We start from the raw sequence: 26762 nt of genomic DNA, 5'->3' as shown, positions 1-26762 counted from the left end.
TGTGGAAAGGCATTTGTAACATCCTCAGGCCTTAACAAACACATGAAAGTTCATACAGGAGAGAAGCCTTATTCATGTCAGGAGTGTGGAAAGGCATTTGCTCAATCTTCAAAGCTTAAGATACACATGAAAATTCATACAGGAGAGAAGCCTTATTCATGTCAGGAGTGTGGAAAGGCATTTGCTCAATCCTCAAATCTTAACAGACACATGAAAATTCATACAGGAGAGAAGCCTTATTCATGTCAGGAGTGTGGAAAGGCATTTGCTCGATCCTCAAACCTTTCTGATCACATGAAAATTCATACAGGAGAGAAGCCTTATTCATGTCAGGAGTGTGGAAAGGCATTTGCTCGATCCTCAAAACTTTCTGATCACATGAAAATTCATACAGGAGAGAAGCCTTATTCATGTCAGGAGTGTGGAAAGGCATTTGCTCAATCCTCAAATCTTAACATACACATGAAAATTCATACAGGAGAGAAGCCTTATTCATGTCAGGAGTGTGGAAAGGCATTTGTAACATCCTCAGACCTTAACAAACACATGAAAGTTCATACAGGAGAGAAGCCTTATTCATGTCAGGAGTGTGGAAAGGCATTTGCTCAATCCTCAGACCTTAACAAGCACATGAAAATTCATACAGGAGAGAAGCCTTATTCATGTCAGGAGTGTGGAAAGGCATTTGCTCAATCCTCAAAGCTTAACAGACACATGAAAATTCATACAGGAGAGAAGCCTTATTCATGTCAGGAGTGTGGAAAGGCATTTGCTCAATCCTCAAAACTTTCTGATCACATGAAAATTCATACAGGAGAGAAGCCTTATTCATGTCAGGAGTGTGGAAAGGCATTTTCTCGATCCTTAAGCCTTTCGGATCACATGAAAATTCATACAGGAGAGAAGCCTTATTCATGTCAGGAGTGTGGAAAGGCATTTGCTCGATCCTCAAACCTTTCTGATCACATGAAAATTCATACAGGAGAGAAGCCTTATTCATGTCAGGAGTGTGGAAAGGCATTTGCTCGATCCTCAGACCTTAACATACACATGAAAATTCATACAGGAGAGAAGCCTTATTCATGTCAGGAGTGTGGAAAGGCATTTGTAACATCCTCAAATCTTAACATACACATGAAAATTCATACAGGAGAGAAGCCTTATTCATGTCAGGAGTGTGGAAAGGCATTTGCTCAATCCTCAGACCTTAACAAACACATGAAAATTCATACAGGAGAGAAGCCTTATTCATGTCAGGAGTGTGGAAAGGCATTTGCTAGATCCTCAAAACTTTCTGATCACATGAAAATTCATACAGGAGAGAAGCCTTATTCATGTTCGGTGTGTGGAAAGGCTTTTGGTGAATCCTCAAGCCTTAACAGACACATGAAAATTCATACAGGAGAGAAGCCTTATTCATGTCAGGAGTGTGGAAAGACATTTGCTCAATCCTCAGACCTTAACAGACACATGAAAGTTCATACAGGAGAGAAGCCTTATTCATGTCAGGAGTGTGGAAAGGCATTTGCTCGATCCTCAAGCCTTTCTCATCACATGAAAATTCATACAGGAGAGAAGCCTTATTCATGTCAGGAGTGTGGAAAGGCATTTGCTAGATCCACAAGCCTTTCTCATCACAAGAAAATTCATACAGGAGAGAAGCCTTATTCATGTCAGGAGTGTGGAAAGGCATTTGCTCGATCCTCAGACCTTAATAGACACATGAAAATTCATACAGGAGAGAAGCCATATTCATGTCAGGAGTGTGGAAAGGCATTTGCTGAATCCTCAGACCTTAACAAACACATGAAAATTCATACAGGAGAGAAGCCTTATTTATGTCAGGAGTGTGGAAAGGCATTTGCTCGATCCTCAAATCTTAACAGACACATGAAAATTCATACAGGAGAGAAGCTTTATTCATGTCAGGAGTGTGGAAAGGCATTTGCTCAATCCTCAAACCTTTCAGATCACATGAAAATTCATACAGGAGAGAGGCCTTATTCATGTCAGGAGTGTAGAAAGGCATTTGTTTCATCCTCGACCTTAACAAACACATGAAAGTTCATGAGGAGAGAAGCCTTATTTATGTCAGAAGTGTGGAAAGGCATTTGCTGAATCATCAAGCCTCAACAGACACATGAAAATTCATAAAGGAGAGAAGTCTTATTCATGTTTGGACTATGGAAAGGCATTTGCTTGATCCTCAGACCTTAACACACACAGAAAAATTCACAAAAGGGGCTGGAGAGATTGCATGGAGGTAAGGTATTTTCCTTGCATACAGAAGGTTGGTGGTTCGAATCCCGGCATCCCATATGGTCCCCTCAGCCTGCCAGGAGTGATTTCTGAGCATAGAGCCAGGACTTACCCCTGAATACTGCCGTGTGTGACCCAAAAACCCAAAAAAAAAATAGAAAATTCACAAAGGATAGAAGTCTTATCATGTCAGGAGTATGGAAAGGTGTTTGCTCAATCCTTAAAGCTTCTTAGACACATGAATATTCATGGAGAGAAGCCTTTAGCCTTATTTGGACTGTAGAAAAGCCTTCAATAAATCTCAAGACACATTAAAACTTATATAGGAGATAAGCTATATTCATATCAGGAATGTGGGGAGGCTTTTGCTCATTGCTCATAGCTTGTTAGACACTTGAATACTGGAGAGAAATGTTACTCATGTTTAGGGGAGTGTGAAATAGACTCACTCAAACCTCAACCGTTTCTGGGCAGTACATTACCGATTCATACTGATAAGAAGACTTATTCATGTCAGAAGTATGGAATGTCTTTCATTAAATCCTCAAAACTGAATTTGCACAGTTAAATTCAAACAGGAGTTAAGTCTTATACATGTCAGGACTGTAGAAAGACCTTTGCTTAGTCCTCAAACCTTAGTATACACATGAATGTTCATACATGAGAAGAGTGCTTTTCGTGTCTGGAGTGTGGGAAGGCTTACACTTTCTGCTCAAACCTTCAAAAGCATAAGAAAATTCATTCTGGAGGGAAACATGTAGTCCATAATAAGTGTGGGTAATTTTTCACTGATATTGAAACTTTTATAGATATGAAAATGATATCTGATGATCTGAGCACCACTTGCAAAATGGTTGGAATTGACCTTGCAAACCACTGGCTGGGGTTCAATGCTAAACATTCTGTAGGGTTTCTCAAGCCCAAAGGTATGGATAACAGTGTTAGGAATTACCTTTGAACATCATAGTGTGTCGCCTATGAAAATAACTAAAATAACTTTTAAACAAGACAATATTAACTTGTGGGAATATGGGAAGACCTGTTTACTTCTGAATGATTAACTGTATAAAAAATTTATAGTTGGGACTAGAATGTAGCATAGTGGAAAAGGTATTTGCCTTGGTAGCAGCCAACCAGGGTTTGAACCTCGACATTCCCTATGGTCTCAAAAGTCGGCCAGGAGCAAATTTTATACTTCAGTGGGTCCTATAGCAATGGATACAGCTGCATAACCTCGTTACTTGACAGCTTTATATTTATAAAGTGCTTTGACCCTTTTACTACTCTAAGATGGGTCAGTTTTATAACTGTAACATATTGATCAATTAATTATTTCTGCGTATGTCTCCTGATCACATTTATGTTAGGCTAATGTCTGTGTTGTACATAGCTCTGTTCATTTCTATGTTCTACATAGCCTGCTACATTTCCTCTTTTCTGCCTGTCATTCAGCAAAACCTTTTCTTTTTCTTTTTTGGGCCACACCTGCTGACACTCAGGGGTTATTCCTGGCTATGCACTCAGAAATTGTTTCTAGCTTGGGGAACCATATGGGACGCCCAGGAATTGAACTTTGGTCCGTACTGGGTCAGCTGTGTGCAAGGCAAACACCCTAACATTGTGCCATCACTCCAGCCCAGCAACACCTTTTCTATAGTTTCCCTGTGCTCACTCATCCAGGACTTGCTTTCCCTACTAAATCCCAAGGGCCCTATAGCTCAACATCCTTTGTGCCCTGGAACAACACTCCACTCACACACATTTGCACCCCTTTAAAGCATTTCAGCCTCTCATTCCCCTGGATTGCTACTAGGACCAAAATTATCTTTTCAAATGGGTCTTGGCTGAAGGACTAATTATGGCCTGTGACTTAAGCCAGCAGCTACAGGGAGTCATTGACACTTCCATCCCATCCTGATTGCTGGAACCCAACAGATTACACCTTAGCTGAAGTAGTCCTCTTTCATCAGACTCACTTGGGCATGCTCCCAACAGAGATGGTGGAATGTGTATTTTTCTTTTATTTCTTTTTTTCTTTTGTTTTGTCCAAACCTGGTGATGCTCAGGGGTTACTCCTGGTTATATGTTTAGAAATCGCTCCTGAGTTGGGGGACCATATGGAATGTCGGGGGATCCTAGTTCAGCCGCATGCAAGACAAATTGCCCTACCAGTGTTCTACTGTTCTGGCCCTGGAATGTGTATTTTTCTTATAAAATGTTATTGGTGGTGGGAATCTTGCACTTATGAATGGGCCTGTTCTTTACATGACTGTAATCATACAACTACAATCCTATTTGTAATCAAGGTGTTTAAATAAAGATAATTTAACAATAAAAAGGAAGTTATTACTTTGGGCTTGATTCAGGAGTCAAATGGGGAAATATATATATTTCCTTATATGTATTTATTTGTGAACAATGATATTGCCTTGGACTTGATTCTACACCCAAATGTAGAATATAGTATATTTCTTTATATATATTTATGGGTAACAATGTTGGTACTACAACTATGAATCAGGGACAGTGGACTACAGCCTAGTCAGTGTCTCCTAGCACCCCAATATTACTTTGTTGCAATACCCTTTTCTCTTTTTTTGAATAGACCCAATAAATTGGGTGAAAATCTTAGGAAAGAGACGTGTTTCCAAATTTTAGTGATAGGAACCCCAAAAGTTTATTCCTGGGATGTAGAAATATTATTTTTTTGTATTAGGGAACTAAAGACTTCCCTGAAGCCTGCAGTTGGAAAGTATAACCAGTAGCCTGAGAAATAGCACAGCAGCAGGGCATTTGCCTTGCATGTGGCAGAACCGGGAAGGACCCGGTTCAATTCCTGGCATCCCATATGTTCCCCCAGCTTGCAGTGGGGAGGGGAATTTCTGAGTGCAGAGTCAGGTGCTGCTGGGTTTGGTCCCAAAACCAATCAATCAATCAAAAAAATAAATAAATAAAAAAGAAAAGCATGAGACCAGAGAGAGAGCATGGAGGTAGAGTGTTTGCCTTGCATGCAGAAGGACGGTGTTTTGAATCCCGGCATCCTATATGGTCCCCTGAGCTTACCAGGTGTGATTTGAGTGTAGAGCCAGGAGGAACCCATGAGCTCTGCTGGGTGCGATCCAAAAACCAAAAAAAAAAAGAAAAAGAAAAGAAAAGCATGAGCAAATGTTTCCTGGGAAAGTCCACCCTGCAGTAAATCTAATCTAGGTGAAAAGTGTTTATCCCAGATTTTATTGCCTGTGAAAAATCACCACTAACACTTTCTTGGAAGCTATGATCTGGGGATTCTGCCTCTAGTGGGAGCCAATCTAACTTATCTAACTTATCTAAATTTTGTCCTTAATCAACTTGAGATGTAACTAATAACATGAAACACATACTGTTTTTTAAACCCAGAGCACACAATCGATTTCCTTAATGTCTACCCTAGACACAGAAGCACACACTCTGCTTTCAACCCCTCTCTCATTCGGCCTGATTGGCTGACACAGAGACTACAGCCTACTGTCCCTTATTATAAATATCCCTTTCCACCTACATAAAGTGAGTGACACTCGGAAGTGACTGGTGGATGCTTCCTGTGGGTACTCTAGAGGCCCAGGTTGTAACCTCCTCAGTAAATTCTACATCTTGGGATCTGACTTCCCCAGCATCATTTACAATGCTGATACCCATTTTGTTGTAGTTGGAGCAGGGCTGAAGAAGATGAGCCTATGTTCTCACTCAGCAGGTAGTGTACTTGCTTTGTGAGCAACCATGAAGGGTCAATTCCTGAATCTCATGGTCCCCTGACTCCTGAGTGCAGAGCCTAGAGTAAGCCTGAGCATCACTACTTGTGATCCCAAAGTCAAATAAGAATGACAAATGAGTAAAAAAAAAAAAGTGAACAATGAAAGCAATACCCACCAGTGAAAATTTATGGGTATCTGAAAAAGAGTGTCTCTGAGCACCATTATTTTATTGAAGTTTGTGGTGGCCTGGTACTGATGGGTAGGTGGTGTTTGCAAAGGAACTTTGGTGATTTATTTCCTAGTGGAACTTCTCCAGTGTGAGGCCATTCACCTTCCCTTTGTCCATCTATCTAAGAACTGGTGAAGCTCTACTCTGGAACAGCTGGTTTAAGCCCAGAAATGGGAGAATTCTCTTTACTGGTGTGGAGTGATTTTTGGAGCTAATGCCTGTTCTTTAGGACCCTGGTCATAAATACAATGGCATCAAGGTCTTTATTGTGGTCAATTTCTGGAACTTTTTGGTATTGAAGCTGGTGCCCTCAAACTTTAGCTCTGCCAACCTGAAAGTTTGTGAGGTAGGTTGCAGGGAAGCAGGGGTTTGAAGGGAAGATTTAATCTCTGGTCACCACAGGGCTGCTATGTCCAAATGAGGCCCGAGAGAACCAAGAACCAAAGTCCATCTGGGTCCATGATAAGGGTCCTAGACTAAGACAAGCCCAAATCCTTGTAAAATAGTTCTTGCGACAGGTTAAAAGTAGTTATTATTGGGCCCGGAGAGATACCACAGCGGTGTTTGCCTTGCAAGCAGCCGATCCAGGACCAAAGGTGGTTGGTTCGAATCCCGGTTTCCCATATGGTCCCCCGTGCCTGCCAGGAGCCATTTCTGAGCAGACAGCCAGGAGTAACTCCTGAGCACTGCTGGGTGTGACCCAAAAATCAAAAAAAAAAAAAAAAAAGAAAAGAAAAGAAAGATGGATGGTCCCACACCCAGCTAGCTCTGCCTCCCTCTTTATTTCTCTCCTTGACTCTCCTTGAGGGTTGTACTGGGCTCTAATCCTTTTACACTATCCTTTCTCTACACTGGGAAATTCATTAGAGCCATAACTGGCAACTCTCTTCCCAATTGGTTCCATAAGCAATGCTGGGGGTGGTATGCATTCACTGCCCCCTTCTGCATTGGGTCCACAGTTCCAACCATTTTTGTCTCCCTGCTTCAGTCTCATCTTTGGGCCGACTTCTGAAGTGGGTTGGGCAGTCCATTTTTGGTCCTCAGTTTTCTTCCTCTAGTGACTTCTTCAGGTGCGATGCATACATCCAAGTCCGGATTTCATCCACTTTTACTGTAGTAGGACTTGCGAGAATGACTATTCACAGTCCTTTCTACCAGGGTCTAATCAGGTGTCTGATTACCCACACTTGATCTCTGGGGCTGAAGTGGTGGGAAAGGACTGGCTTGTTTTTCCTGCAAGGTCTCCATGCTCCTGTGAATTTTGACCAGATTGGCATAACAATTTCCCTTACTCAAGGCAGAGAGGTGGGGCTCTCCCTTCTTTTGCAAAAGAAATAAATACCTTTGGGGGAACACCTTGCTCTTAAAAGAGCAAAGGAAGGATATCTGCTTAGGATGGACCATGGCTGGATCCACCGGCATCCCATAAGATCCCCCCAAGCAGGAGCGATTTCTGAGCCCAGAGTCAGAAGTAACCCCTGAGCATCAATGGGTGTGACTCAAAAACAAAAACAAAACAAAACAAAAAACATAAAGTAATTGAATGAAAACCGGTCGAATAGACATATTAAGATAATATTTTGTGCTCACTCGTCAACGATTTAAATAAAGACAGGGGCCGGAGAGATAGCACAGCTGCAGGGCATTTGCATTGCAGGTGGATGACCAAGGACTGACTGTCCTTGGATTCCTGGCATTCCTTAGGTTCCCGTGAGCCAGCCAGGGGCAATTTCTGACAACAGAGCCAGGAGTAACCCCTGAGCACACAGGCTGTGCTCAGGATTTTCTCCTGCTCTGCTCTCAGAAATTGCTGCTGGCATTATTGGGGGACCATATGGGATGCCAGGGATTGAACCTGTCTGTCTCGGATCCACCGTGTTCAATGCAAACGCCCTGCCGCTGTGTGATCTCTCTGCAGCATGCAATGAAATTCTTTCGAAAATAAAATGCATAATGCTATTAAGAGCTGAGTGCAAAACTGAAAACAGGAGTGCCTGATGCCAAGCTGCTGGTGTCCCTTTAAGAGGTTGGCTGGACGTGACTGTGATGTCATAACCGCTCATCATCTTTTGGGGGTCCCTTTCCCGCTTTGGTCCCTTGGATGCTTCCCTGAGACCGGAGAGCAGGGGTCCTGGAGGAACGATTTTCCTTTCCGGCTTTGAGCGGCTGCTCTGAGCGCCCGCGGGTGGAGGTCCCGGGTCTCGGCCAGGTGAGCGGGTGGGTGGAGGGTGGGGACCCCGGGAGGGTCGGGTTGGCCGGGATGCGGCCCTGGAGCGGACAGGCCGAGCCAGCGACAGTTTGGTTTCTTTTCCTTTGCTCCTCTGATGATTCAGGGGCGCTGTGAGAGATGGAACAGGCGGAGAAAGAGGCGAGTCGGGGTGGGGGGCGAGGATCGGCCGCCCAGGGCGCTTGTCTTGGCAAGTGGGTGAGCGGGGTTCAGCACCGACACCCCACGATGATCTAGATCTATGGGAAATAGAGCTGTGATGATGGGGAAGCGGCGGTACCCTAGAGGGAATCTGCCCCCTTCACTCTCCACCTCGCTCCTGGGGAGTCATTGGGGGATCCAGGACTTGAGCTTCCCAGGAAAGTCTGGCCTGGCAGAGTTCTGACTGCAGAGCCCCTCCCCATCAGCCCTGATCCCCGCAGGACGTGCTCACCCCCAAATACATTCCAGAACAAAAGCTAGATTAGAAAGTCTCCACGAATGGGCCAGAAAGATAGCACAGCAGGAGAGCATTTGCCTTGCCTGCAGGTTCCCTGATTCCCTTATGGTTCCAAGGTTCCCTGTGCCTGCCAGGAGCGATTTCTGAGTACAGAGCCAGGAGCTGCACTGGGTGTAGCCAAAAACAAACAAAAACAGAAATTCCCCAGGGTTGAGGGGAGATAATGGTCCCAGGCAAAGAGGTCCTTTGTTCCAAGTCGGCTTTTCTAGGGTTTCTCCCAACCTGCCTTCTGGGCTTTCCACTTTCATGAGTGTCCTATTTCTAGGGTGGTTGCCAGGGGCAGGGTAGGGGGAGTTGAAGGTCTTTGATATTCCTCTCTTGGCCTCTGCTCCTGCTGGAGTGTCTGTGGGAAACGGGGAGAGTCCATCCTTCTCTGGTCCTGCAGTGGCCACAGGTAAAAATCCTGTTCTCAATCCCTTTGTTTTTATGTATCTCAAGGCTTTATTGTCCCAGGGTCCCTTCCCTGCCTGTTTGCTTCCAAACCTTGATGAGGTCCTTCAGGAGTTTCCTAGGAGTCAAAGAGTTTCTGTCTGTATGTGTTCCTATGGGTCTGAACTGGTGCCCAGGGGTGCAGCCCATCAGGCATTTCTGGTCCCAGAGCAGAGACTCCCAGTCAGCACAGGGTTATTTCCTCCTCGGTGGTGCTGAAGGCTATATTTTTCTTACAGGGATTCATGCAAACTGCCTTTCTGCTGCTCTTTCTAAATAATACACACTCGTAAAGATGGGCTGCATCATCAGAACTGCAGTTCCCAGGTAGGGGGAGAGTGTGAGCTTAGAAAAGGACAGGGTGGGAGGACAGGTGTAGCACCCCAGCTTTGGGTTTGGCTCCTGGCCAGAGCATTGAACTCTGTTATTTGAGGCCAATTTTATCCTCCTTTGCTGTGCTTGGCTTAAGGGTCACCCAGTGTGTTGACAACTGGCTTCTGAATCAGTGTTTTTGGGTCACCCCTGGTAGCTCTCTGACCTTGTGGGTGTTTTGGAGTCCATAAAATATAGACTGGTAAGAAGTTACAAAGGAAATCCTTGATCCCAGGATTTCTGCCCTAAAGAATCATTCCATTCTCATCAGAGATCAGCTCTATTACTGATTTGGAGTTCGTCACCACAGCCAATAAGGGATTCTCCTGGCTCTGCACTCAGGTGTCCCTCCTATTCTGTGTAATGGATTCTATGGGGAGTCCGAGGTTCTTTCTGGACCAGCCAAGGACAAGGCAAGTGCCCTCCATGCTGTTCTGTATGTTCAGCACAAAGTTCTTCATTCGTGTTTTGCTGCAGTTCCCAGATGCCAGGCCAATACGTGGGCACTTGTCTTCTCACTATCTTCACTCAGGACCCTCAATGGGGGTCTAGCCATTTCCCGGGTTCCTAACTGTCTAAACTCTGGGTGAAGAATTTTCTGCCTTATGGAAAACAATGTTGCTGGGTCCTTTCCTGCATGTGGACTTCCCTGTGGAATTTCCTTTTGATTACTTTGGGCCTTGGAACCTCAGGTTATTTTATTTTGTATATGATTTTTTCCCATGTTGATGGTACTAAGGGCTTATTCTTGCCTCTGTGTCGAGGACTTACTCTTGCAATATATGGGGACTCAATTATATATCAGGGATTGATTGACCCTGGGTGGCCTATATGCAATCTGCTGGCTCTGTTTCTCACTCCCCTGAAGTTATTCCATGCAGTTCAGATCTTTTGTTCTTCACTTTGCAGAGTCTCCTCTCACCTATGCTCCCACATTTCTTTTCAAAGCCTTTCAAAGTTTGCAGTCCCATGGCTTGTGGATCTAAGAGAGAAAGGTGAACAAATGTTCATTTGAGAAGTCATAGGGATTGGGAGTCAGGTCATTTTTATCTGCTCAAAGTGTGTGCTGATTCAGAAAAACACAGTTTGACTCAACCATCTGACCCTTCATTTTCCTTTCTTTTTTATACCTTCTGCCGTGGAGGTGATGAGCTTTAAGAGCAGATATGGGCTGCTGTGTATGTAGCTTTGTGGGAAACACCCAGAGTGCCTTTTAGCTTCTTCTGCATCTATGCTGAGAGTTATTCCTCGCAATGTTCAGTGGACCTTGTGATTCTGCACATTGGCCCAAGTATGTTGGTGTGCATACCACTCTTCCTAAGAACCTACTCGAAGAATGTTCAAACATCATGTTGGCTGGTCCACAGGGCTTCCTGGAGCCTGTCACCAGAGGTGCCCGTTGACGTTGAGTTTGAGGCTGGTTCTTCCTGAGTGGAGAGAGCAGAGAAATTGCATCCCTTTAGGAAACCAGGCGGTCCCTTCTTTACCTCAAGAGTCTTTTTATTCAGACACGGTGATGTGTCCTTGATGTGGCCACGAGTTTCTCCCAAGATGAATGGCTGTGTCTGGACACCTTTAAAAAGAGGTTCATAGAAAGTTGATGCTGAGACTACCAGCTCCTGTGGGCCTTAGGTGAGAGCCTCCCTGGGGCACCTGTGAGGAACAGACCCTTTGTTGGAAATCACAGATCATTCAGGGAACTGAAAATTCAGTTCCCAAAACTCAAGGCCCTCCCTTTGTAACGTTACTAGGGCTGACTATATCTTAGAGGAGTCCAGTTTTTTAATTTAATTAATTAATTTATTATTTATTTTGTTTATTGGGTCACACCTGGCAGCGCTCAGGAGTTACTCCTGGCTCCACGCTCAGAAATTGTTCCTGGCAAGCTCAGGAGACCATATAAGGTGCTGGTATTCAAACCAATGACATTCTGCATACAAGGCAAATGCCCTGCCTCCATGCTATCTCGTCAGCCCCAATTATTGAATTTTAAATGTTATTCCACAGAATTGAGTGATAGTACATTATGTGGGTGTTTTCCTTGGCCTCTCTGAATCAGTTTTAATCCAGTCTGCACATTGATCTCATAAGCTTCCAGGGATATCCCTAAGCACAGAGCTAGGAGTCAGCCCTGACTACTGCACAATTTTCCTAAATGCCGCCATTCAATTTTTGCAAGTTTGGGGAAGCTCTTGACCACACCTGGGAGTGCTCAGAATTTAGTATAGGCACTGAGCTTAGGGACTACTTCTGGCATTGTTCAGTGATCAAATCTGGATCTGTTGCTCTGTACTAAGGTGCCAACTCCCAATAAGTCAAACTTATTCGAGAAAGTTTCACTTAAGTGTTGTTCATCAGTTGTTTAGAGCCGCACCACATCAGCACCTCTTGATTTTCTTTGGCTGGTGCAATGTAGGGGATCAAAGCTGAGGCTTTTATTTACAACAGACATTTCCCAATTACACTGTGATCTAGGCTGCACTTCGTCATTTGATGGTTTCTTTTGTGGTACACCCAACAGAACTCAGGCTTCCATCTGGCTCTGCACTCAGGAGTCAACCCTGGCAGGGCTTGGTGGTGTTTGGGAGCCAGCCATTACCGAAGGACCGAAAAGCCTCCACACTCTATTATCACAGTGTCACATCCTCTTGTTCTAAAGATGAAGGGAAACCTCGCGATCAATGAGGGAAGTGGGTGTAATGGATTCAGTGGTGATAAATAGCCCATGCTAAGGAATGAGTGTGAATCTGAATCCAACTTTATTGAATGCTACAGTGATATATTTCTACATGATTCTCACGTATGAGACAACCTACATTTTTTTTCCTGAACGGTCAAAGCGATGGTACATCTTGTTAGCAAAAGCTTATTAGTACATACTGTTTTATCTATAAGTTTCTTCACAACAGACAATTCACAGGCCTTTATTGTGGGTTACAAACCTACTGAAAGATAATCTCCAACTAAAGTGGACAGAGAGGTGTCTCTTTCTGAGACAGATGCTTCCCTGGGATCGAAAAGGCATTTTTTTTTTGAAAAGGCATATTTTAACATCTTAAAGTTTTTACTCCTAGGTCAGTACCTGAGTGTCAATTCTGATGTAAATTAAAGGATTAACAAACTGCCTGGTGTTCCTATTAGGGTTCTGAGGGAGCAGGCTGTTTAAAGACACAAAACATCCTTTCAATGCCTAACTTTACTTGGAGTATTACAAAGTTAATTTTTTGTTTTGAGTCACACCCGCCAGTGCTCAGGGGTTCTTTCTGGCTCTAAGTTCAGAAATCGCCCCTGGCAAGCTCAGGGGACCATGTGGGATGCCAGAATTCAAACCACCATCCTTCTGCATGCAAGGCAAATGCCTTACCTCCATGCTCTCTCCGGCCCCAAGTATTACAAAGCTAATTTTATGTTTTTCTTAATGCTAAGTTTTCCAGATAAAGGGCCTCATTTTCCTATATAAATTATTTAATTGGGAGGTAAATGCTCAAATCTGTACATACTTCGCACAGCAGAAGGGAGATTCGTATTTAGACCAAATAAACGTTTGGAGCCATCAACAAGTAAAGATTGAGTTATACCACTCTAGAGACTTGTCAGGAAAGCAATCTCTCTTTGAGATCTGGTTTCAGGTAGCCATGCCTTGACCATTGCACAGCAGGCAAACTGGTTTCCAGCTTCCTCTAAACTATGGCTGTTGTATAGTAACCCCAATTTATTTATTTTTTGCCAGGAAGAGGGACACTCACAGCAGCTCTCAAAGATTACCCTTTGGTCTATGCTCACAAATTATTCCTAGCTTCCCCTTGAACCTTAAAGGCCACTAGGTGTGGAAACCAGTCAGCCTGTTGCATCCAAGTAAACACTTTCCCCACTGTGCTATTGGTATAGCCCCCATTTTTTTATTTTGAGCTTTTAGGCCATACCTAATGATGGTGAGGGATTACTCCTGGTTTGAAACCATATGAAACCATATGAGTAGCTATGGATCTAACACTGGTCTATCACAGTAGAAGGCAAAAGTGCTACCCGCTGTATTGTTATTCAGGATCAGCCCCTTAATTTCAAGAAATTTTGCACTCTTGTCATCCTGGCAGTGTTTGCTGTTAGTTCTGGCTCTGCACTCAGTGCTCACTCATAGAACAGCTCAGGGAATTACAGAGGGTGTCATGATCACTGCACATTGGCCCTTTGTGAGCCCCTACTTGAATGATTGCTTCCCCACAGTATTATTGCTCCTGGCAGACTTGAGGGACCACGTGGGATGCTGGGATTCGAACCACCATTCTTCTGCATGCAAGGCAAATGCCCCACCTCCATGCTATCTCTCCGGCCCCCTATGTTGGATTCTTTCATTGAAACTGGTCTTATCTGAGTGATAACCAACATGCAGAAGGAAAGCAGAGATTCTTTTATTCATCTGTTCTGTGATTTGGCTACTTTCATCAGGGACCTAGACTCATACACAAGGGTTGGTAGTTGCTGTCCCCTTCCCTGTCTTTAAACCATGAAACTTTTCTCTGGACAGGTTAATTCAGGGTGAAGCCTGCGCTGATCTCCTGGGTGGAAGAAGGAGCCCTTGGGAGGCTGCAGAGAGGTGTGTTTGGAGGTGAGTGTGGGAAGAGCCCCAGGATCAGTCCCTGTAGAGGTGTGTGGTAGTGTCCTGGGCAATTTGGATTATGGGTGCTCAGCAGTGTGTCCTGGATACGGTGTGTGAGGGTTCTCTCACTCCACTTCATGGCTATTGATGCTGAGGCCCACAATGTTCTGGAGCTTGGCTGTCTTGACCTTCCTCTTTCTGCTTCCCTGCCTTTTGGTATTTATAGCTGGTCCTGTGGTTCTGCACCTTCATCACTCTTCTATGCTCTCAGGGTAGCTACACAACCCCTTGTTGTCATTCCCTTCCTAGGGGCAGTTTGACGCCCCTCTGTTCTGTGTTTTCATATACTTGTCTTTGCCATTGGATCATTTTCAGTGATTCCCCAACTTTTTTATTCTCTCATTGTACTTGGTGCTCACACTGGTGCCTGTGCTTCTCAAACCTTTCTGGTGCACTCAGAGACCCATATTGGATGGCCTTGATCAAACCTGGGTCCCCTCCTGCCAAGTAAATACCAGTTCTTAGGAATACTAAGAAATATTTTGTCTGGTTTTTTTGGGGGTAGGGGTTGGTTTTTCTGTTTTTGGTATGCATCATACCCAATAGCACTCAGGGGAAACTCCTAGTTCTGTGCTTAGAAATTGCTCCTGGAAGGCTAGAGGAACTTATGGGATGCCAGGAATAGATCCCAGGTCTGTAGTGGGATCTTGTGCAAGGCAAACCCTCTACTGCTGTGCTATCTCTTCCTAGATTACTTAACTTAGCTCTATTCTCAGATATTACTCCTGGCAATGCTTTGGGTAGTAAATTTAGAAATTTAACTTGGTTCCAAACTTGCAAGGTAAATCTCTTTTAGGCTGTCCTAAATCTCTGTTCCACTAGAAATGTATTTTTGATATCTCTATTTAAACCACAGAGAAGTGAGCCCAGCACCATCCTAATGTGGACGTCTTCAAGTTCCTCATTTTGATCTCAATCTAACTTCCCTATTATGGAAGATGATTTAGTAGCAGAAAACAATATCTAGTCACTTTGTTGTCTACTCAACTAAGTTTCATTCAAGTCATTTTTCTGTATTACAGGCTATGGAAATCATACAGTATGCCAGGATTTGATGTTGGGTTAGCCACATGCAAGGAAATAACTTCACTTCTGTGTCTTTTCTCTGGCCCACTAAAAAATAATTTTTTACCTACACATTAAAACCATTGATGAATGAGCCCATGATACTGTCATGACTGTGGGCCTTTGAACAGTTTGCATTTCATTAAATGTTTTTGTGGTTTTTGGGTCAGTGCTGGCAGTGTCAAGGGTTACTTCTGACCTTGTACTCAGAAATGATTCCTGTTTGGGGGCTGGAGAGATAGCATAGAGGTAGGGTGTTTGCCTTGCATGTAGAAGGATGGTGGTTTGAATCCTGGCATCCCATTTGGACCCCTGAGCCTACCAGGAGCAATTCTTAGTGTAGAGCCAGGAGTAACCCCTGAGCGCTGCCAGGTATGACCCCCAAACCAAAAAAGAAAAGAAAAGAAATTACTCCAGTTTGGAAAAGGTGGAATAAGGTATATCAGTGATTCAACCATACAGAATCAGCTGTATGGAAGGCCAACAACCTCAATGTTTTGCATTGTTCTGGTTCATTAACAGATTCTTACATTACATATTTGGTTTGGTTTTAGTGTGCAGACCTACTCTTCAGAATTCCACCTTTCTACAATTTAGTTTTGGAAAAGGAACTCCAAACAGCTGTGAGATGGTAAGATTTGTAATTCCTAATCATTTTTATTGTGGTGGCGGGATGTCAGTGGTGCAAACACATAGGACTTATCAACTTGGGTCGTATAACACAGCCCTTGTACCACAACTGTGGTCTCTGTACCGTTGGAAGGATCTGGAGCCCAGTGTGAGAAGTCACCCATTATTTCTATGTGAGTGGCAAAATCCATTCAATGATTTGTCTACCCAAATCATACATTATTTTTCAGAGCAAAGAAATTCTGTGATTATTGTGGAAACTGGTTTAGGGAGGGAAGAGATGCAGTGACTTTGATTTAGTAGGTCAAGTGTTTCTACTGGCTGATTGTCCATTGGATCTGTATCCTAGTGGGAAGGTCTTTTCTCATTGTAAGTGGAGATGGAAACTGTGTCTCATTCAGTCCTGTACATGGTCCACAAGCCTCCTCTGGTGTGATCAGGGAACACAAAGCCAGAGGAAAGAATAGCACTGCCAGGAGGGACCCCATAATACAGTAAAAATTTAAAATCATGAAAAGCGAACTCATTGGTGTTTGGGAGGAATATGCCTACAGTGACTTTTGTTTTATTTTGGAGTGACAACTGTGATAATAAGGGGTTCCTCTAGGGTTGGGCCCATATTAGATGTCAAGGATTGATTTCTGACCAGACGCTCCTTGGTATCCCCCTGCTCTGGATGTAATGAGGTATTAAAATTCTGATACAGCCATTTCCTTTTGTTGTGCCTAAGATCCCACCTGGCCTTTAAGTTATATGCTCATATGTCTAACACTGAGCTGTAACGAAGGCTGAAACAAGGATATGTTTTATGTTTGTTTCAAAATGGTGCTACCTGAGGGTAGATTTACACTTCTGTGCTTTTTCACTGAAGTAGTGAAGTAGAGAAATTTTTACAATTTTGGCTCTTCCACATTCATAAAATTTGCTTATTCTACTACTGAAAATAATAAATGAGCCATAGCGTTCAAGTAGGGATTGTACATTGGGCACGGGGAACTAGGGTTCAATACCCGATATCTCGAAAGATCACTTCAGCACTGCCACTATGATCCCAATGCTCAGAGCTAGAAGTACTCTCTGAGCATCACAGGGTATGCCCTCAGAATCAAAAAGAGAAAAGAAGGGTCCAGAGAGATAGCATGCAGGTAAGGCGTTTGCCTTGCATGCAGGAGGATGGTGGTTTGAATCCTGGCATCCCATATGGTCCCCCGAGCGTGCCAGGAGCTATTTCTGAGCGTAGAGGGAGGTGTGGCCGCTGAGTGCTCCTGGGTGTGACCAAAAAACCAAAAAAAGAGAGGGAGGGAGAGAGAAAGAGAGAGATAGAGAAAAGAAGACAGGGTCATGGAGCTAGTACAGTAGGAAGTGTGCTTGCTTTGCACTAGGCCACCAAAGAGCAAATACCTGGCACCCCCATCAGTTACCAAAGTAGCGTGAAAACTGATTTTTTTTCTTTTTTTAAATAATTCTCAATACATACTTAAGTACATAGATCCTTCTAGATGTATGTGCTAGTTTGAGTTAAGCATAACATCTTAACCATTTTTGCAGAATTGTATATCGAACCCAAGACTTGTACATGCAAGGCATGCACTTCAGCATTGAACTATATTCCCATTTATAGCTGAGTTTTGAGTGCAGACCCAGGAGTAGACTGAACATTTCTTAGTTTGGCCCAGACACTTATAAAGTAATTTAAGTGGCCAGAAAGCATGGAGTTAGGTGTTTGCCTTGCATGTAGAAGGATCGTGGTTTCAATCCTGGCATTCCATATATGGTCTCCCAAGCCTGCCAGGAGTGATTTCTGAACATAGAGCCAGGAGTAACTCTTTAGTGCTGCTTCTTGTGACTCAAAAACCGGGGGAAAATGTAATTTAAAATGGGGCATGCATTGGAGAAAAAGTACTAGGATACAGTAGCCTCAGACTTGCCCGAATGTTATGGAAGTACAATATTTATTATTAGAGCCAGTAAACATGGTGAAGAAGATGAAATGAAAATCAGAACAAATGTTTGCTTATTTGTTGGCTATACTTTTCCCTATCAACTGATCTATAGAAGAACGTGCAAAAAGTGTCAGAAATAAGTTCTGGACTAAGGCTAGATGTCAGATTAAATACAGAATCCCCACTGAGAGGACACCCTTGTGGGACTGGTAATTACTCATTTAGTGTCCAGAAATAATAGTTTCTGCTCCTCTGTTCAGACTATTTGTTACCTACCTAAGCCTATTTCTATCTGTCTTCAGAGACATCCATACATGTAGAAACTTGTTTAAGTGTGATGGTTATCACACATGAAGGGTGGTTTTGAACATGGAGACTTGGGGAGAGGCTATTGGACTAACCCTGTGCTGTTCCATAGGAAAGCTGCAACACACGCTGGGTCGTGCGTGATTCTGTGTTATGGGCCACAGCCTCGAGGGAACAGACCTGCCTATATCTTGATGGGAATGAGGACCCTGGGGTCACCTGTCCAATTGGAGGCCAGAATGAGGAAAGCGTCCTCGCAGTGGAGACCCAGTCTATTTGTGACCTCACTCCTGAGTCTGCTCCATCCAGTCCCTGGATTCAGAACCCCACAGTTGAGTCACTTTCTGCCAAGCAACCAACAGTGTCTTCTCTGAGCCCCTCACTTCGAGAGGCTCACAAGCACATTCTCCATGGAGTGATGACTCCCACATGCAGTCAATGTGAGGGGGACCTCCCCTGTGTTTGGCACAGTGATGTGCCCTCAGATACCCCTAGTACACAAGAGTCCACTGACAGTCAGCAAAGTGGATACACTCTGAGTCAATGGTCACACCCAAATGATCCTCAGGAAGTTGGGAAAGAAAACAAATGGCATATTTGTCCTGAATATGGCATGTCCTTCAATTCTTCTTCTTCCTTGATTGTACCCAAGAAAATTCAGGCAGTAGAAAAGCCTTATACATGTCAGGAGTGTGGAAAGGCCTTTTCTCAATCCTCAATGCTTATTAGGCATATGAATGTTCATACAGGTGAGAAACCTTATACATGTCAGGATTGTGGAAAGTCCTTCACTCAGTGCTCAAAGTTTCTTGGGCACATGAATACTCATTTAGGAGGGAAGGCTTATACATGTGAGGAGTGTGGAAAGGCCTTCAGTACACCCTCCAGGCTTATTACCCACTTGACTATTCATACTGGAGAGAAGCCTTATACATGTGAGGAGTGTGGAAAGGCCTTCTCTCAATCCTCATCACTTATCAGGCACATGAAAATTCATACGGGAGAGAAGCCTTATACGTGTCTGGAGTGTGGAAAGGCCTTTTCTCAATCCTCATTGCTTATTAGGCACGTGAATAGTCATAGAGGAGAGAAGCATTATACATGTCAGGAGTGTAGCAAAGCCTTCACTCAGTCCTCATCGCTTTCTGTGCATATGAAAATTCATACAGGAGAGAAGCCTTATTCATGTCAGGAGTGTGGGAAGGCCTTCATTCGATCCTCAGATGTTCTTAGGCACATGGCGATTCATACAGGAGAGAAGCCTTATACATGTCAGGAGTGTGGAAAAGCCTTTTCTCGATCCTCACTGCTTGTTAGACACATGAATATTCATACAGGAGAGAAGCCATATACATGTCAGGAGTGTGGCAAGGCCTTCACTCGATCCTCAAACCTTAATAGGCACATGACTGTTCATACAGGAGAGAAATCTTATGTATGTCAGTAGTGTGCAAAGGCCTTTTCTCAATCCTCAATGCTCATTAGGCACATGAGAGAAGCCTAGTTGTTAGGAGTGTAGGATGGCCTTTACCCATTCATCATCACTTTCTGAGCACATGAAAATTCATACTGGAGTATTAAGTAAAGTTATGCCTTTTGAAGTGGTCCCCATTTGTTTCCCATTTGTATTGTATCTCAATTCCTTGGTATTTTCCCCTCTGCTGGAAGGGGGCTTTTATTTTGGAATTGAATAAATGGAAGGCAGGAGAGCTGACCTGGGGCTGTCATCTTGGCTTGTGGTTTCATTTGTTGGATCGACTGGATTGTAGGTGATCAGCTTGAAGTGTAAATTCTCTTGCCTGCTATTTCCTCAAGATTCTGTGTGGATTAATTATTTCTTGACAGTTATCAACTTACCATCTTCTGTACTCCCCGGACAGGAGGTATAGGACATCCCTTTCTCTTTTGAGAACTTTGGGACAACTAGACCTCAACCCAACTCCCAAAGAACATCATTTACACAGGAGAGAAGCCTATTTATGTTGGGAATGTGGAATGGCCTTCACTCATTGCTTTCTGCACACATGACAATTCATAGAGCAGAGGAGCCTTATTCATGTCAGGAGTGTGGGAAGGCCTTCACTGAATCCTTATCACTTACATGGCACAGGAAAATTCATGGAGAGAAGCGTTATTCAGGTCAGGTGTGTGGAAAAGCCTACACTCAATCCTCAATCCTTTCTGGACACATGTAAATTCATACCAATCAGAAGCTGTAGTCATGTTAGGAGTGTGAGAATTCCTCAATTAAATTCTCAAAACTTATTTTGCCCATTAAATTTTATACAGGAGAGTTTTACTCAGGTTAGGATTATGGGAAGACTTTCACATTCATCACAGCTTACTAGGCACATTAATATTCATACAGGGGAGAAGTCAGGAGTGTGGAAAGGCCTTAGATCCACCTTCAAAGCTTATTAGCACATGAAAATTCATGCATTAGAGAAGGGTTATTTAAGTCAGGAGTGTGAGAAGGCCATCGCTCAATCCTCAAACCTTGCTACATACATGAATGTTTCTACAAGTGAACAGCATTAAATGGGAAGTCTTATACTCCTACTCAAGCCTTCAAAAACATAAGAGATGTGCCTGCCAGGAGCTATTTCTGAGCAGATAGCCAGGAGTAAATCCTGAGCACCGCCGGCTGTGGCCCCCCCCCAAAATAAGAGAATGCATATTGTAGAGAAATATGTGGTTAATAAGGAGTGTGGGAAGGTCTCCACAGCTGTCCAAACCTTTTCATAGACATGAAAATGATGTATGGAGGGTCTGAGTGTTCATACAAAATGGTGTTAACCTTGCAAATCTCTGGCCTGGGTTCAATTCTACACATCTTGTAGAGTTTCACAATATCAAAATTATGGATTCCCCATAACAGAACCAGGATTTACCTTTGAGCACCATAGGCTGTAGGACCACAAAATTAAGATAAACTTTTAATGAGACAGTCCTGGATTGCAGGAATGTGGGAGGGCCTTGTTTATTCTGAATGGTTTCTCTACATAAGAAAGTTCATATTCTGGACTAGAGTCAGACGATTCTGCATTTCTCTCTCTCTTAGACTTAATTCACTCAGCATAATAGATTCCATGTACATCCATGTATAGGAATATTTCATGACTTCTTCTCCTGACAGTTGCATAATATACCATTGTGTATATGTACCATAGTTTCTTATTTTGTTTGTTTTTTGGGCCATACCCGTTTGACGTTCAGGGGTTACTCCTTACTGTGAGCTCAGAAATTGCTCCTGGCTTGGGGGGGACCATATGGGACGCCGGGGGATCAAACCACAGTCTGCTTTATGCTAGCACTTGCAAGGCAGACACTTTACCTCTAGCACCACCTTCCTGGCCCCATACCACAGTTTCTTTAGCCATTCGTTTGCTGAAGGGCATCTTGGTTGTTTCCAGAGTCTTCCTATGGTAAATAGTGCTGCAATGAATATAGGTGTAAGGAAGGGACTTTTGTATTGTATTTTTGTGTTCCTAGGGTATATTCCTAGGAGTGGTATAGCTGGATCGTATGGGAGCTCGATTTCCAGTTTTGGGAGGAATCTCCATATCGCTTTCCATAAAGGTTGAACTAAACAGCATTCCCACCAGCAGTGGATAAGAGTTCCTTTCTCTCCACATCCCCGCCAACACTGTTTATTCTCATTCTTTGTGATGTGTGCCATTCTCTGGTGTGAGGTGGTACCTCATAGTTGTTTTGATTTGCATCTCCCTGATGATTAGTGATATGGAGCATTTTTTTTCATGTGTCTTTTGGCCATTTGTATTTCTTTGTCAAAGTGTCTGTCCATTTCTTCTCCCCATTTTTTGATGGGATTAGACGTTTTTTCTTGTAAATTTCTGTCAGTGCCTTGTATATTTTGGAGATTAGCCCCTTATCTGATTGGTATTGGGTGAATAGTTTTTCCAACTCAGTGGAGGGCTCTTGTATCCTGGGCGCTATTTCCTTTGAGGTGCAGAAGCTTCTCAGCTTAATATATTCCCATCTGTTAATCTCTGCTTTCACTTGGTTGGAGAGTGCAGTTTCCTCCTTGTATATGCCTGTAGTCTCAATGTCGGGGAGTGTTTTGCCTATGTGTTGTTCTATATATCTTATAGTTTTGGGTCTGATATCGAGGTCTTTAATCCATTTGGATTTTACCTTCGTACATGATGTTAGCTTGGGGTCTAAGTTCAATTTTTTGCTAGTGGCTATCCAATTGCGCCAACACCACTTGTTGAAGAGGCTTTCTTTGCTCCATTTAGGATTTCTTGCTCCTTTATCAAAAATTAGGTGATTGTCTGGGGAACATTTTCTGAGTATTCAAGCCTATTCTACTGATCTGAAGGCCTGTACTTTTTCAATACCATGCTGTTTAGTTAACTATTGCTTTGTAGTAAATTTTAAAATTGGGGAAAGTAATTCCTCCCATATTCTTTTTCCCAGTGATTGCTTTAGCTATTCTGGGTGTTTATTGTTCCAAACGAATTCCTGATCTACTTCATTGAAGAATGTCATGGGTATCTTTAGAGGGATTGCATTAAATCTGTATAATGCCTTGGGGAGTATTGCCATTTTGATGCTGTTAATCCTGCTAATCCATAAGGAGGGTATGTGTTTCCAATTCCGCGTGCCCTCTCTTATTTCTTGGAGCAGAGTTTTATAGTTTTCTTTGTATAGGTCCTTCACATTTGAGTCAAGTTAATTCCAGGATATTTAAGTTTGTGTGGCAAGATTGTAAATGGGGTTGTTTTCTTAATGTCCATTTCTTTCTTATTACTAGTGATTGTTGGAAGCTATAAGACTTAGAGAGGAAAATGGAGTCTCTGATGCCTGAGAAACCAAAGACCTGTGTATCTGACAGGCTGCCACTGTGGCACTTCTCCCATGGACCTAAAGGAAAGAATAGCCACATAGTTCAGTTAGCAAAGATCACAAGATGTTCTAGTAAACCGCCGGAGTTGCTAAGATAAGATCACACATCCTGTTAGGCTACCATTATGAAAGAATGTTTGTGCGATATAAGGGTATGTTGTAATACTGGAAAGACCATCCTGCACGACCCCCCTACTTTTCTATAGGTACCATGGAAAAATACTGAAATTTACTTCCTCATCCTGTAATGTTATATAAGCCTACTTGTACGCCCATAAATTCGGCTCTTGATCAGAGATTTTTGTCTTAAGCACATTTCTTTCCCAGCCTCTTCTTTTCAGGTCAGATCCCGCTCGTGACCCACGAGTTACTTCACGATCCTCAGTCCACCCTACTGGCAGGATCCTGAGGGTTGCAAATGGTGTATAGAAAGGCCATTGATTTTTGTGTGTTAATTTTGTAGCCTGCCACCTTGCTATCTGAATCTATTGTTTCTAGAAGCTTTTTGGTAGTCTTTAGGGTTTTCTAAATAGAGTATCATGTCATCTGCAAAGAGTGAGAGCTTGACTTCTTCCTTTCCTATCTGGATTCCCTTGATATCTTTTTCTTGCCTAATCACTATAACAAGTACTTCAGTGCTATGTTGAATAGGAGTGGTGAGAGAGGACAACCTTGTCTTGTGCCAGAATTTAGAGGGAAGACTTTTAGTTTTTCTCCATTGAGGATAATATTTGCCACTGGCTTGTGGTAGATGGCCTTAACTATATTGAGAAAGGTTCCTTCCATTCCCATCTTGCTGAGAGTTTTGATCAAGAATGGGTGTTGGACCTTATCAAATGCTTTCTCTGCATCTATTGATATGTTCATGTGGTTTTTATTTTTCTTGTTGTTGATGTTGTGTTTTATGTTGATAGATTTACGGATGTTAAACCATCCTTGCATTCCTGGGATGAAACCTACTTGATCGTAGTGGATGATCTTCTTAATGAGGCATTGAATCCTATTTGCCAGGATTTTGTTGAGGATCTTTGCATCTGCATTCATCAGCGATATTGGTCTGTAATTTTCTTTTTTCGTAGCATCTCTGTCTGGTTTAGGTATCAAGGTGATGTTGGCTTCATAAAAGCTAATTGGCAGTGTTTCCACTTGTTCAATTTCATGAAAGAGTCTTGCCATGATTGGTAGTAGTTCCTCTTGGAAAGTTTGAAAGAATTCATTAGTGAATCCATCTGGGCCTGGGCTTTTGTTTTTGGACAGACATTTGATTACCATTTTAATTTCATCAATAGTGATGGGGGTGTTTAGATATGCTACATCCTCTTCCTTTAATCGTGGAAGATTATAAGAGTCCAAGAATTTATCCATTTCTTTTTTTTTTTTTTTTTTTTTTTTGGTTTTTGGGCCACACCCGGTAACGCTCAGGGGTTACTCCTGGCTATGCGCTCAGAAGTCGCTCCTGGCTTGGGGGACCATATGGGACGCCGGGGGATCGAACCGCGGTCCGTCTCCTAGGCTAGCGCAGGTAAGGCAGGCACCTTACCTCCAGCGCCACCGCCCGGCCCCGAATTTATCCATTTCTTCCAGGTTCTCATTTTTAGTGGCGTAGAGTTTCTCAAAGTAGTTTCTGATTACCCTTTGAATCGCTGCCATATCAGTAGTGATATCTTCTTTTTCATTCCTAGTACGAGTTATCAAGTTTCTCTCTCTCTTTCTTTGTTAGTTTTGCCAGTGGTCTATAAATCTTTTTTATTTTTCAAAGAACTAACTTCTGCCTTTGTTGATCTTTCGGATTGTTTTTTGGGTTTCCACTTCGTTGATTTCTGCTCTCAGCTTTGTTATTTTCTTCTGTCTCTCTATTTTTGGGTCCTTTTGTTGAGCACTTTCTAGTTCTATTAGCTGTGTCATTAAGCTACTCAGGTAAGCCCCTTCTTCCTTCCTGATGTGTGCTTGCAAAGCTATAAATTTTCCTATCAGTACTGCTTTTGCTGTGTCCCATAAGTTCTGATAGTCTGTGTCTAAATTGTCATTTGTTTCCAGGAACCTTTTGATTTCCTCCTTGATTTCATCTATGAGGCTGTTCAATTTCCAGATGTTAAAGTTTTTCTTCTGTGTCCCTTTGGAATTCACAAATAATTTCAGAGCCTTGTGGTCAGCGAAGGTAGCCTGCAAAATTTCTATCCCTTATTACTATGGAGGTATGTTTTATGTGCCAGCATGGAGAATGTCCCATGTAGATTGGAGAAGAATGTGTATCCAGGTTTCTGGGGATGGAGTGTCCTATATATATCCACTAGGCCTCTTTCTTCCATTTTTCTTCTTCTCAGGTCTAGTATATTCTTTTTTTAATTATCTTTATTTAAACACCGTGATTACAAATATAATTGTACTTGTATGATTACAGTCATGTAAAGAACACCCCCCTTCACCAGTGCAGGACTTCCACCACCAATTTCCCAGATCTACCTACTCCCCACCCCACCCACACCTGTACTCGAGACAGGCTTTCTTTTTCCCTCATTCATTCACATTGTTATGATAGTTTTCAGTGTAGTTATTTCTCTAACTGCACTCATCATTTTATGTGATGAGCTTCATGTCATTAGCTGCACCTACATGGGAGGATGGGGGGAAGTAAGGGTTGGGACTGAGGCAGTAAAATATTAGAAATGAGCTTTGTAGGGCAGTATCAAGGTCCCAATACAAGATGAATATTATGGATATATAGAGTATATGCACACAATACTATCAATATGAAAACCAAGAGAAAAAATTTCCACTGACTGTCCCAATATAAACCAGTGCTAGAACAGCCTGCCCTCCTCCCAGAGCGCATTCCCATTAGTGTAGGGAGAGATAGGGGGAAAGCCTGTTGTCCCCTATAGAGTCCACCTAGACCAGTGCCAGGGAAAGACTGACGTCCAGGGAAGAAAAACCCTATACCTGGCAAGAGCTGGTCTCCAGAATCAAGGACGAAATCTAAAGCCAGATGTCTGCCCGCCCTCCTCCCCATGCACCTCCGCCCTGGAGTACGGAGGGAGTGGGGAACCTGAAGACCACTAAGAATCCACCTATATATTCTTGTTGGGTTTCAGTCTGGTTGACCTATCCAGTTTTGACAAAGCCGTTTTGAGATCCCCCACAATTATTGTGCTGTTATTGATATTATTTTTCAGATTTGTCAACAATTGTATTAAATATTTTGTTGGCCCCTCATTCGGTGCATATATGTTTAGGAGAGTTATTTCTTCCTGCTCTACATACCCCTTGATTAATATAAAATGTCCATCTTTGACCCTTACAACCTTCCTGAGTATAAAGTTTGCATTATCTGATATTAGTATGGCCACTCCAGCTTTTTTATGGGTGTTGTTTGCTTGGATAATTTTTCTCCAGCCTTTTATTTTGAGTCTATGTGTTCTGACTATTCAGGTGTGTTTCTTGTAGGCAGCAGAAGGTTGGATTGAGTTTTTGATCCATTTAGCCACTCTGTGTCTCCTTACTGGTGCATTTAGTCCACTGACATGGAGAGAAAGAATTGTCCTGGGA

The 26762-nt window shown here is 43.0% G+C and overlaps 1 protein-coding gene and 1 long non-coding RNA gene across 2 annotated transcripts; both read left to right on the top strand.

The window, feature by feature from the left end:
- The first annotated feature begins 14271 nt into the window (after nucleotides 1-14271).
- On the top strand, nucleotides 14272-18509 carry LOC126000498 (uncharacterized). The gene is made up of 3 exons (XR_007492773.1): nucleotides 14272-14352; nucleotides 16023-16099; nucleotides 18460-18509. It is a non-coding gene; the product is annotated as an uncharacterized LOC126000498 (long non-coding RNA).
- A 451-nt stretch (nucleotides 18510-18960) lies between these two features.
- LOC126000497 (zinc finger protein 383-like) lies at nucleotides 18961-19834 on the top strand. The gene has a single exon (XM_049767752.1). It carries the CDS (start codon nucleotides 18961-18963, stop codon nucleotides 19792-19794), a length of 834 nt encoding a protein of 277 aa, XP_049623709.1. The 3' UTR covers nucleotides 19795-19834.
- The last annotated feature ends 6928 nt before the right edge of the window (nucleotides 19835-26762 follow it).

This window comes from Suncus etruscus (genome assembly GCF_024139225.1).
Source record: "Suncus etruscus isolate mSunEtr1 chromosome 15 unlocalized genomic scaffold, mSunEtr1.pri.cur SUPER_15_unloc_7, whole genome shotgun sequence".
NCBI lineage: Eukaryota > Metazoa > Chordata > Mammalia > Eulipotyphla > Soricidae > Suncus > Suncus etruscus.
This window is presented reverse-complemented; position numbering and strand designations above follow the sequence as displayed.